Source organism: Struthio camelus, chromosome 1, assembly GCF_040807025.1.
Source record: "Struthio camelus isolate bStrCam1 chromosome 1, bStrCam1.hap1, whole genome shotgun sequence".
Classification (NCBI taxonomy): Eukaryota; Metazoa; Chordata; class Aves; order Struthioniformes; family Struthionidae; genus Struthio; species Struthio camelus.
Window position 1 is genome coordinate 634199 of NC_090942.1, and position 11646 is coordinate 645844.

General features: G+C 56.9%; 1 protein-coding gene across 5 annotated transcripts in view; it reads left to right on the forward strand.

The window, feature by feature from the left end:
• SHANK3 (SH3 and multiple ankyrin repeat domains 3) overlaps positions 1–9123 on the forward strand; it is a 385552-nt gene extending 376429 nt beyond the window's left edge. For 2 of the 5 annotated variants that reach the window (XM_068937006.1, XM_068937086.1), the window contains one exon: positions 1152–9123. In XM_068937006.1, coding sequence (XP_068793107.1) covers positions 1152–1695 — 544 coding nt within the window. In that variant the 3' untranslated portion in view covers positions 1696–9123. The remainder of the gene's footprint in view (positions 1–1151) is intronic. The other 3 variants (XM_068937137.1, XM_068937414.1, XM_068937206.1) reach the window with 3 other exon arrangements.
• Positions 9124–11646: the final 2523 nt, after the last annotated feature.

Sequence of the window (11646 nt, forward strand, 5' to 3'; positions counted from 1 at the left end):
AGGACTTATCCACATGCATTTGTCCTATCAGTTTTTAGATCTATTTCTTTTCAAATACGAATACTTGTTTTTGGCAAGAGAGAGAATAAAGAAAAGCAGGTGATCACAGTCGGAAAGTATTCTTGGAACGTGGCTTGCCTCCCATCAGAGCCTCTTCTAGTGGAGAACACTTTGACCAGTGCATAGGCATATAATACAATCCTCTTTGATAAGTAAAAACCCACTGCTCTGGGAAGGACTGGCCACTGCTCAGCCTTCCCTGATCGTGTCCCCACCTCACACACACTCACAAATATGCAGCTCTGCAGACCAAGAGAGAGAGGCATTACCAGAGAGGTAGACATCATATAATGCAAGATGAAACCAGTCCAGACACCTTTTTGTTGCCTTGACCCATAGTGCACCCCGCACTAACTAGCTCACCACCATTCTGGTGAGAGTCAGACCCTGTTATCTCCACCTTTGGAGGGCCATAATGGTCCTCCCATCAACACACCACTACTTGGAGAGATGCCAGAAGGTTCCCTCTTGTCCCAGAAAGGGTCTCTGCCCCTGAGTGGCAGATGTGCTTGGGAGTTTTATGTTTTGTTTTGAGTCTGTCATTGGACCTGATTGCAAAGCAAAGTTAGTGACATTAGCAAGAGCAAACTGGAGCAGTCCCTAGTGGGAGGTGGGGCTGGTGGGGCTTAGTACACTTCTGCTGCTGCTTCTTACTGGATAGCAAAGGCAGGCTGAGGTGCAGGGTCTTCAGCTGCAGCAAGTCTTTTTGTGCAGAGGGCTTCAGGGCCAGATTCCTCCCTGGTAGGTCTCAATGGGCTTCAGAGCTGTTGTACCTACAACAGATTTGGCCAGGATACGGAGATACCGGAGATACTTGCTCAAACCTTTTCTACCTCCTCTGGAGCAGACCTTGCAGGACTTGCAAGAAAGTCTTGGTTAAAGTCCTCCAAGCCAGTGTCCCCCCCGACTGCTACCGAGCCACCCCTCCTGTCTCAGGCTGGCCTGGCCCTCCAGCAGCCACCCCCCCGTGTATATTGTATCTGTGTGTTCTTGTGTCTGGGGATCTCCACCTCACCCCTGCCCTTTGCTCTCTCTTTCTCTCTCTCTTTCTCTCTCTCTCTCTCTCTCTCGCTGTATCATTCTTTCTGCAGACTTTTCAGTAGTTTAGGAGAACTCAGCACCATTTCCCAGCGGAGCTCCGGAACCACCTACACAGTTCGACCTGGCAGTCGCTACCCTGTAACCCGGCGTACCCCCAGTCCCGTGAAGCCTGCTCTGGATCGGACAGAGCCTCTCAGCACCGTGCGGCCCTATGGTTTGACCCCTCCCACCATCCTCAAATCTTCCAGTCTCTCCATCCCACATGAGCCCAAGGAGGTGCGCTTTGTGGTGAGGAGTGTGAGTGCCCGGAGCCGCTCCCCATCCCCTTCCCCCTCTCCAGGGCCACCCCTGCACACCCTCCATCCACCAAGGCCCTTCATGCAGAAACCCCTCCACCTGTGGAACAAGTACGACGTCGGGGACTGGCTGGAAAGCATCAATTTGGTGGAGCACCGAGACAAGTTTGAGGACCATGAAATAGAGGGCACACACCTGCCTGCCCTCACCAAGGAGGACTTTGTGGAGTTGGGGGTAACACGGGTTGGGCACCGTATGAACATTGAGCGGGCACTCAAACAGCTGGTAGACAGCTGACCGTCCTCGGCAGCGCTGGCCTCTTCCAGAGCCACCACATGGGGGAGGGGGGGGCATTTCTACTAGACTAATAAAACCCAATTTGATTCTCTTTCTACTCCGAGCACTGCACTGAAGGGCAAGGAGCCGAGGCGCTCCTGCTCTTTGACACACAGCCCCGGTGTGCCATGCACACGCAGATCCCGCTCAGCCTCTACCAGACCGACGACGCCTTCGGGAAAAGGAATGTTGCATGAAATACATCCTCTTTTCTGTTTCTCCCAGAGAGTCTGGCCTGTATATCGCTTGATGTGCTCTTCCCTAGGGGCGTCGCTGGTGGCAGGAGGGGCCAAGGAGCCACGTGCTGGTGGGCCCGTGCTCCCCATTTCAGGACCTGTGTTGAATGGTAACACCTGGTTTGCCTGTGCTCAGACTGAGGGGAACGGGGCAGTGTCGCTGGTGCAGACGCGGAACCAAGCCCAGTGTAGGGAAGGGTTTCTTAGCGAAGGGGCTCTGCTTTGGTTTTTCTGTGAGCCAACCGTGACCACATTTCACAGGTCCCTCGAAGAGGGCTTGTTTGAAAGGCATGAGGTGCTGGTTTGCGTGCTGAGGCAGGGAGTGTAGCGGGCCAAGAGCGTGCTGCCAGGCCACGTCCCGGGCAGGTCCGGGTGGCCCCGGTGAGGAGTCCCGAGCGGTTCGGGCTGCTTCGCGGAGGTGCGTGGTGGGGCACAGTGGAGGCAGGGCCCGGAGACGAGGGCTGCTGCAGGAGGCAGAGCAGGGCCATCGCTCGGGCTGCCCGGCCCGCAGGCTGTTGCTGCTGGGACCAGGGGCAGCTACCGGAGAGCCTGGTGGTGCCCTGGGCGCTCGGCCAGGGAAGGGCTCCGGCTCGGAGGTCTCCGTGGAAGGGCTCTTCTCAGATAAGGGGCTGGGAACGACACCCGCAGTGACGCCAGACCTGCTCCCTCCTGCAGTAGCCGCTCGTCCCCGGGTAGACCCTCTCCTTCGGCTCCTCTGGCGGAGCCGCCGCAGAGAGGAGCAAGCCCGTTGCCATGAAAGCAAGACTGTGCTAACCTTGCGAGAGACTAGCCTTTGGACTCTGTGCTCCTCTGCCCTGTTGCCCTTGGTTTGCCCTGATGAGAGAGGGACTGAAACCGCATGGATAGAAGCATGTTTGGGGGATGTCAGAGGGAGGCTGGTGGGGAATCCAGCAGAAACTGCTTTGCCAATGTTCAAAGGGGTGGGGGGGGTGGGGGAGGTGTTTTATTTCCTCTTGGTTTGGGGTCTTGTTTCCAAGGGGGACACATTGATGGATAATATATAATCTCCGTGCATTTATATAGAGAGCAGCTGATGATCTGCAAGAGACGATACTGAACTACAGGATTCCCACTCCGTCCTAGTCATCCTTATTTTGCATCTTTTTAATCAGCTATATATTTGAAAAGAGAGAGCAAATATCTATATATCTATATCTATAGCTATAGCCACCTGATTTTGTTATAATTTTACTAAATCTATATATCTCTAGACTTGTTGAGATGCTGATGAGGTGGTGCCTGCACCCCTTCCCTGAGACGCTCGTGACTCATGGGAGTTTTTAGTGACTGACTGAATGAATGTTAAAGTCTTTTTAAAAACCAACAGCTCCTTTCAGACACTCTGAATTTTAAAGATTTAGAAACACAAAATAAAACTTGGTTTTTGGGACACACCAAGTCTTCCATCCCCACCAGGCAGAGACGCATGGAGCTGGAGAGCTTCCACTACACTGCAGACACCCTGCGCCTCTGGCAGGCACGGGGCTCCCATGGCATCAGGTCTTTCTCCTGCCTCCAGTCCTGGGGAGTAATAACCACCGTCATACTTAGCGCTTACACCGCAATGTGGCTGGCGAAGTGCTGTGCAGACTTGAGCACGGGTGGCCGGGCTCGCACCCAGGCACCCGGCGCGAAGGCTCAGCTTGGCCTGCGCCCGGCGGAGCAGCACGCAGGGGAGCCGGGCAGGGAAGGCAGCGAAGGCAGCATCGCGCCCTTGCTGCAGATCCTGGGCCTGGGCTGGGGTGTTCTCCTGATCCACTTTTCTGAGGAGCCCTGTCAGCCAAGGGCCAGGAAGGCAACGCGGCAGCAGGCTGGCCGCAGGGTCACCAGAGCACAGCAGGGCTTGCAGAGCTGTGACACAGCTTTGGAAAAGTTGGAGCACCCCAGGCCAGCCCCAGCGGGGCTGTGGCTGGAGGAGGCAGATTCTCCATCCCCCCACGTGGTCTCCTTGCCCCCTTGGTGCCCTTGTGTGCTCCTCTCCTTGCCGCACTGTCCCCATAGCATCACCGTTCCCAGGCTCAGGGGTGGCCGGGGCACAGCCCCAGCCAGCTCAGGAGGGGATGGCTTGGTGACTGGTGTTCCCAAAAAGCTGAGTCCCCCATGAAGGCATTAACTCTTCTGGTGCTAGAGGGAAGGACAAGGAGGTTCCTTCTGACCCTCACACATCTCCGAACCTTTACAACCTTCAGCCAGTGAAAAGGCACAGGCTAAGGGTTGGGGCTGCAGCCCCTTCTCCTGCGTGTGAGCACCAGGCTCAGGCCCCCTTTGGGACAGATCCTGACGGGCTGTGGTGCTGTCTCCTTTTCCCTGAGCTCTCTTGCTGGGCACCGAGAGGCAAACCCGCCCTGTGCCCAAAATAGCTCTATCCAGAGCTCTCTGGAAACCGCTGAATTCTGTGCGTTCACGGCGCTTCTTCCCCTCCCCAGGCTACATCCCAGCGCTCGCAGCTGGGACAGTCGCATGGGGAAGGCAAGAGGGGGTTTCAACCTGTACTTTCTTATTCTGCAAGCAAAAATCCTGCTGTAGATACCTTAGGATACTCCGGGCCTCACATCCAATAACCTGGTGAGCCAAGGGGCATCCTAATTATAATAGCAACCATTGCATCTGCCAAAACCACTTCCTCATTCACCAGGTTTGCCATCCCTTCCCATCAGCGTTCTCCTCCACGGCCCTCCTGTATGTGCCAACGCAATTGCTGTGTCATTGCATGACTCCATACCTGGAACTGGACACCACAAACCATAGCCTTGCTCCTGCCCCCTGTGCCTGACCCAACGCCCATAATCAGTCATTCTCCTCAGCCCTCCACCTCGTACCCCAGCTCCATCTGCATTTGCCCCACTGATCCCTGTCTCCAGACACCCTTCATACGTCAGCCATAGCCCCACATTTCTGCCCTTATGGCTTCTACGTGCTTTCTCCCAAAGCCAACAGCACTCACAGAAACATGTCGAACTATTCCCTCCTCCACAACACTCAAGTTTCTCACAGCTCACTTCATTCTCCATTGCCCAGGTTCCAACTCCTTTGCCCACACGGGCATGAATTGGTAATTTCTGGTTGCAAAACCTTGCTGGCATGCTAATCATCCACAGAGGGGACAGTCCCGCACCAGAGGCACCTCCTGTGCAGTGTTGCAGTGCCCTGCCAGCACAGCGAAGGCGTGCATGCAAACGCTGCCTCTGCTGCACTCGTATTCCCGGGCACCACGCGTGCTTCTTCATCCGCTCTCCAAAGACCCACCTGCTCCGTGCGGTCCCCTTGTCCTGCTCCTGTTCTCACCTCCCATGTGCTTCATAGTACCTGGATGCACAACCAATTCATAGACACAGTGCCGTAAACCCAGGCTCACTGTACATCATGTCCTAAATCCCTTGTGTCTCTCTTCAGACTGCTGCTGCTGCTGCTTCTTCAGCTTCATGCCTGATGAGGCAGCACTGCCATGTCCTCCAGAAGCCCATGAGCATGCAGACTCTTTTGTGATGCCACATACCAATTCAGCTGCAGCATAGTCCATGCCTGCAATGTAGCTTGCAGCCTACCAAGGAGACTGGGCCTGGAAGGGCCTCGCTGCACCATCAAGTCATGTCCCAGGATTTGTGCCATACAGTCTCTTTCATAAACCTTGTAAGCATTAAGGTCTCTTAAAAGTTAGTTTGGCTGTTTGTTCCTAATGCTTCTTTTAGGAGGTTGCTCTAGAGCTTCACACTGATGCAGAAATGCTCATTTCCAGCCTACATTGTGCCATGGGAATCCTGTGCCCTTTTGTTTGTAGGCCAGTAATGTCATTTGCTGGGTCTGTCTGGCATTTACATCCGCTACTGGCCCGCGCACTTGTAGAGCTATGCCTGCGCACCTGAGCTTTCCCGGTTGCCCCATTGCTCATTCTCATGCTCCATCCTTGGACTCCAGCTCTCCATTTTAGCCCCACCCCCAAGGGCCGTTCGCAGTGTCGTGCCTGGCCTCCGTGGGCACCAGTAGGCAGATGTGCCCCTCAGGGCATCATCAGCTAGAGCATGCTTTGTTTCTGCACATTGTGGCTCTTCTTTGCCAAACCTCTGCACCGCTGGTGGGTTGTCTTGCCACCCACGCTGCCTGGCTACCCTGCTCCCCTGGCTTGGCACGCTGCAATCCCTCCCCAGCGCCCTCCTCTCCCCAGCCCGGCTCACTGGTGCAAGTTCTGCGCCAATGGTCAGGCCACAGGTCCTCCTTGCCCTGTCACTGTTGCTCTATGCCCTGCGTTACTCCTGTCTCCAGCCATGCTGCACTCTGCACTCTCCCACAGCCCAACACCTAGCAATGCCGTTACCTCCCACCTTCTGGCCCTGCCTTTCTGGACAGCACTTCAGACCCACCATGGACTTCATCTCTTCCAGCATTTCACTCCTAGCTTATTCTCTATCTTACCTGCAGATGATGTAGACCCCAGCAGCCCACGCAGTCCCGTAGCCCCTCGTGCTCCACGGTAGCTCTGCTTTTCCAAGGGGCCTGCAGAGCTGCCCCTCTCCTCCGTTTTGGAGTGATGTGCAGCTCTGCTGAATGCTGCTCCGGAAAAGCCGGTGTTACTCCCCGGAGTGATTCTGCCCTCGCACTTCCTTGCAAGCCTCTTCCTGGCCCTCTGGGCTGGGGGAGGCCTGTGGGCTGTGTTGGTTGAAGTGTTACTAGTGTGTTATCCTGAGTGCAGGCTGCTCTTGGAGTTCGTTCCACATGAACTCTGGGTCTCTGCCCCTTTGGCAGCTGTTTCTGGGGCAACTCATGGAGACCCTGCCTGCACCTGCCTCTTGATTTAGGAGGCCAGAAGACTGCAGATCATAACTTTTCTGCAGAAAGTTCAGTCTGGGACACGGAAAGCTGGACGCCTTCTTGCCATTTCTGAAGAGCCCTCCTCCCCCCTTTCCTTCCCTCCCCAGGGCACTGTTCCTCCTTACGAGGGCTGGAAATGGTAGGTGCACCACCTCTGCTGCCAGCAGAGCCGGGCGGCCACACGCTGCCCTCCGAGTGCATCTCAGCTTCCGCAATAATAAGCAGCTGCAGCCGTACCTGTGTTGGCAAACACTGCGTGATCCCTCCACACTGGGCTGCGGCATCTGGGCCGCCAGCCCCAGGGACACCACGGCTAGTCCCAGTCAGGTATAACACGAGAGAAGGCGACTTCCAACCACACCGTCACACCCTCACCCGCTGCGGTCTCTGTGGCTGCTCGGGTCTGGCAGAAACCCTTGCTCCCCTTCCCTTCCCTTCCCTTCCCAAATGCAGAGCAGCAGTGACAGGATCATCCGGGAGACTCTTCCTTCCCACCACTCCTCCCAGGGCAGGGCTGGGTCCCTGCCCGCGTCCCTCCTGGGCGCGTGCGCGCGGCAGAGCTGGATGAGCGTTGGCTCGGAGCTTTGGAGACGGCGCCGTCCCGGCGAAGGTGCTCCGCTCCGGCGGCGCGCTTCCGCTCCGGGCTCTCGGGAGGCGGCGGGAAGGCCGGCGCGGGCAGGGGAGGCTGCAGCCCCGCGGCGGGGGCTCGCCTGCCGGGCGGCAGCCTGAGCTGCCCCTCTGCGCCCCGGAGACCTGCTTTAACGGCCGAAGGAAACCGCTGCTGTTGAAGCCGGTCTAGGAGAGGAACGGCTAAGGCAAGTTCAGCAGATCTGCTTGTTTCTTCCTAGCTTCAGACAACCGAATCTCATTTTGGGGTCCGTTTGAGGCACCCCCCCCCCAAGTCCACTCAGTTGCAGGGGGGAGAGTGAGAGAGCGAAGGGAGGCTCTGCCGCCGCGTCTGGTCTGGCTGGCAAGTGCTGTGGGTCGCCCTGCTCTGCGCAGAGCCCCCGCTTTGCGGTCACGTCGGCTTCTGGGGGAGTCACATCCCACGCTTCAGCCGCGCGCGCATGCCTAGGGCTTAGGTCTTGAGATCCCATCTGTGCTTGGTTGTGAAGAACGTCTCCTGCATTATTCACACCCGTAGAAGTTCACTTCCAAGATGGTCGCGCAACCGGAAGCAATCAGATTGCATAACATCTTGAAGGCCAACAGTGGTCTTGTCCCATGATCATTTCTAGTCTCACCTTGACAGAAATGTAACTTTCCAGCTAATGCAGCTGCTGCTACTTAACTTTTTTTTTTTTTCTCAGCTGAAGCAAAGGGGACTTTTTTTTTCCCATGTGTAGATAGCTCTTTTCTGACTTTATATCTATTCTAATTGCATTGGCATCTCCGTTCCAAAACATCTCCAGACAAAGTGAGACATTTCATTTTGAAAAGCCATTCAGGAGAAGGCAGAGTAATACAGGGAGAGGAACCCAACCACAAGACCTTGCTGCGAGGTTCATTAGAGAACAACCACACCCCATCTGTCAGGAAATCCTGATCGCGTCAGGATCTGCTGCGTGCTGAGGTTACTGTGATTCTCATGGCTTCTCAATGACTTTGGTTATCTTCTGTAAAAAAAGGATACACTATTTTTTTTGCTTTGAAGTCTTTTTTTTTTTAAAGTTGTTGATATTTTTCTTTGTCCAGACTGAATCCATTAATTCTTGTTCTTCATAAACTTCTGTCTATAATTCTGACTTTAAAAGAAGAGAAAACAAAACCCAAAGCACTTTGTTCCTGATGGTTAGTAGCTTTTCCCAGCGACAACCATTTCAAAACAGCAACAAAGTGCGGTTTGATTACTTTTTCAGGCACATGTGCACAAACTCCTCGTTACCGGCATGCAGGTATCCGTGTGCAGACAGACACACAGACACGCACGCACACAGCCCCCCGGGGCGCGTGCACGCTCACGCTGGTTCTGCATGTGCATATACAGGCCCACACCCTTGCACACACGTGTGTGAACACACATGTACGCACACGCACGCACGCACACGTGTCTAACATTCACACTCTTGTTTCTTACCCAGATGAACTCACCTGTGGGTTTTTGTTCTGTTTTTAATTTTACAGGGTCAGTTTGACTTCACCCTTATTTTGTATGGATTTTCTGAGGAGATTTCTCCTTCTCCAGAGTCATGGAGGTGTGGCCATTCACCTCCCGCCCTTGACGTTGTGATACACATACCCCACAGAGATCTATGTTTCTTATATTATATTATTATTATTATTATTATTATTATTATTATTATGTAATAAATTTATAAGAAAGCTGCGCTTTGTTCCATGTCGTCTCTCCACTCCGGCACCGCCGGCGAGCTGCCCCACCAAGGGGCTCCCACTGCCACCGGCCGCCCTGTCCAGGCTCGCGGGGCGCCGCTGCCAGCACCGGCACGGCCCTGCGGGGCCGGACGGGATGCACCGCAGCCGGAGCGTCTCGGCACGGACAGCGGGGCGGGCTGACCCGAGACAGGCTGCAGCTGGTGGCAAACACCAACACGGAGGTTACCCTGGGGGAAAAGAGGCAGAGGAAAGGGAAAACTCTGCCCTGCGGCCAGCCAGGAAGAGCCAAGCGGAGTCCTCAGGCAGGTCTCCAGGTGGGTCCCCACACAGGTCCCCAGGCAGGTCCCCAGGTGGGTCCCCATGCAGGTCCCCTGGCAGGTCTCCAGGCAGGTCCCCAGGCAGGTCCCCAGGCTGGTCCCCATGCAGGTCTCCAGGTGGGTCCCCATGCAGGTCTCCAGGTGGGTCCCCATGCAGGTCCCCTGGCAGGTCCCCAGGCAGGTCCCCAGGCTGGTCCCCATGCAGGTCTCCAGGTGGGTCCCCATGCAGGTCTCCAGGTGGGTCCCCATGCAGGTCCCCTGGCAGGTCCCCATGCAGGTCTCCAGGTGGGTCCCCAGGCAGGTGTCCAGGTGGGTTCCCACGCAAGTCCCCAGGCTCGTCACCAGGCAGGTCCCCAGGTGAACATCCTCCCCAGGCACCCTCTCTTGCACACAGCGAGTCATGATCACCTTGATGACCCTGGCCAGTTTTCCCCAGGACAGCTATACCCTTCATCGATGCCTGCTCCAGCTCCATGGTGGTGGTCCTGGTTTGACAGCACCACTGGTACTCATTGGAATATGCTTAATGAGGTGCAAGCATTGCACACTAATTGGCTGCTAAACTTGTGCCTGCCTGTTACTGGGCAATATTTGTCAGATATTAAAATGACTATTATTCATTTATCTACCTTGTCTACTCTAACATGGAGCCAACAGTGCAGGAGCTTCCAGGTGAACAGGGGCCCTTAGTACAGAGCTGCAAACTACACTACAAGGCAACATGGAGAAGAAACAGGACGATTTAGATATTGAAAAACAATAATTTCCCCTGGGAACACACAGCAGTGGTGCAAACTGCACCAGTGCGATGCCCCCCTCTGCCGCTGCCGCTTGCATGCCCGACCAGCCCCGAGCTGAGCCCGGGGCAGGCGGCAACCCGCGGGTGCAGGCGGACCGGCCCCCGGCACCCCCCCGGCCAGCAGCCCTCGCCCGGCTGCAGTGGACGGGGCGGTGGGACCCGGCCCCACAGCGGCCGCCCTGGGCAGCCCGGGTGCAGCCTGGCTCCGGTCCTCAGCACACCAGCAGGGATAGGAGGGCGTTGGCACGTGTCCCCTCCCGTCCTGCCTGTCCCACCGCAGGGTCCCACATCCCACCACCGCCCTCACCCCTGCCCTGCCACCCCCTGCCTGTCCACAGCCAGCCCATGCCCAGCCGTCCCCATGCCCAGCCGTCTCCATGCCCAATCATCCCCCTGCCCAGCTATCCCCGTGTCCAGTCATCCCTTGCCCAGTCGTTCCCCATGCTCAGCCGTCCCTGTGCCCCGCTGTCCCCATGCTCAGCCATCCCCATGCTCAGCTGTCCTTGTGCCCAGCCATCCCTGTGCCCAGCCATCCCTGTGCCCAGTTGTCCCCATGCCCCACCATCCCCATGCGCCGTCATCTCCATGCTCTGTCATCCCCATGCCCCCCATCCCCATGCCCCCCATCCCCATGCTCTGCCATCCCCGTGCCCTGCCGTCCCCTTGCCCGGCCGTCCCCTTGCCCCACCATCCCCATGCCCTGCCATCCCCATGCCCCACTATCTCCATATGCCGTCATCCCCATACCCCATCATCCCCATGCCCTGCCATCCCCATACCCCATCATCCCCATGCCCCATCATCCCCATACCCCACCATCCCCATACCCCACCATCCCCATACCCCCACCATCCCCATGCTCTGCCATCCCCGTGCCCAGCCATCCCCGTGCCCTGCCGTCCCCTTGCCCAGCCATCTCCTTGCCCCACCATCCCCATGCCCAGCCATCCCTGTGCCCCACCATCCCCGTTCCCTGCTGTCCCCATGCCCCACTGTCCCCATGCCCTGCCATCCCCATGCCCAGTGATCCCCATGCCCAGCCATCCCTGTGCCCCACCATCCCCGTTCCCTGCTGTCCCCATGCCCAGCCAGCCCTGTTCCTGCACCATCACCCACGTCCATCATGCCACCCCTCACAGCCATGGGCACTGGCCAGGAGCCTCTCCAGACCAACGCAAACATCTGACGGCTGTTTTATAACACCACTCCTTTCCCCAGCCCCAAAGAAGTAAATCCATCCATCTGTGCCAATGTCAACCACCTCCGCTCGCTTTCCGCAGGACTCGGCACCACATCGCCGGTGGCCTCGCATGCCGCGGACGATGGCAACAGCCGAAAAGCCCTGCCCGACGCGGGGTCTGGCCGTGCCCCTGCAGCCCAGTGCTCATGCTGGCACGGG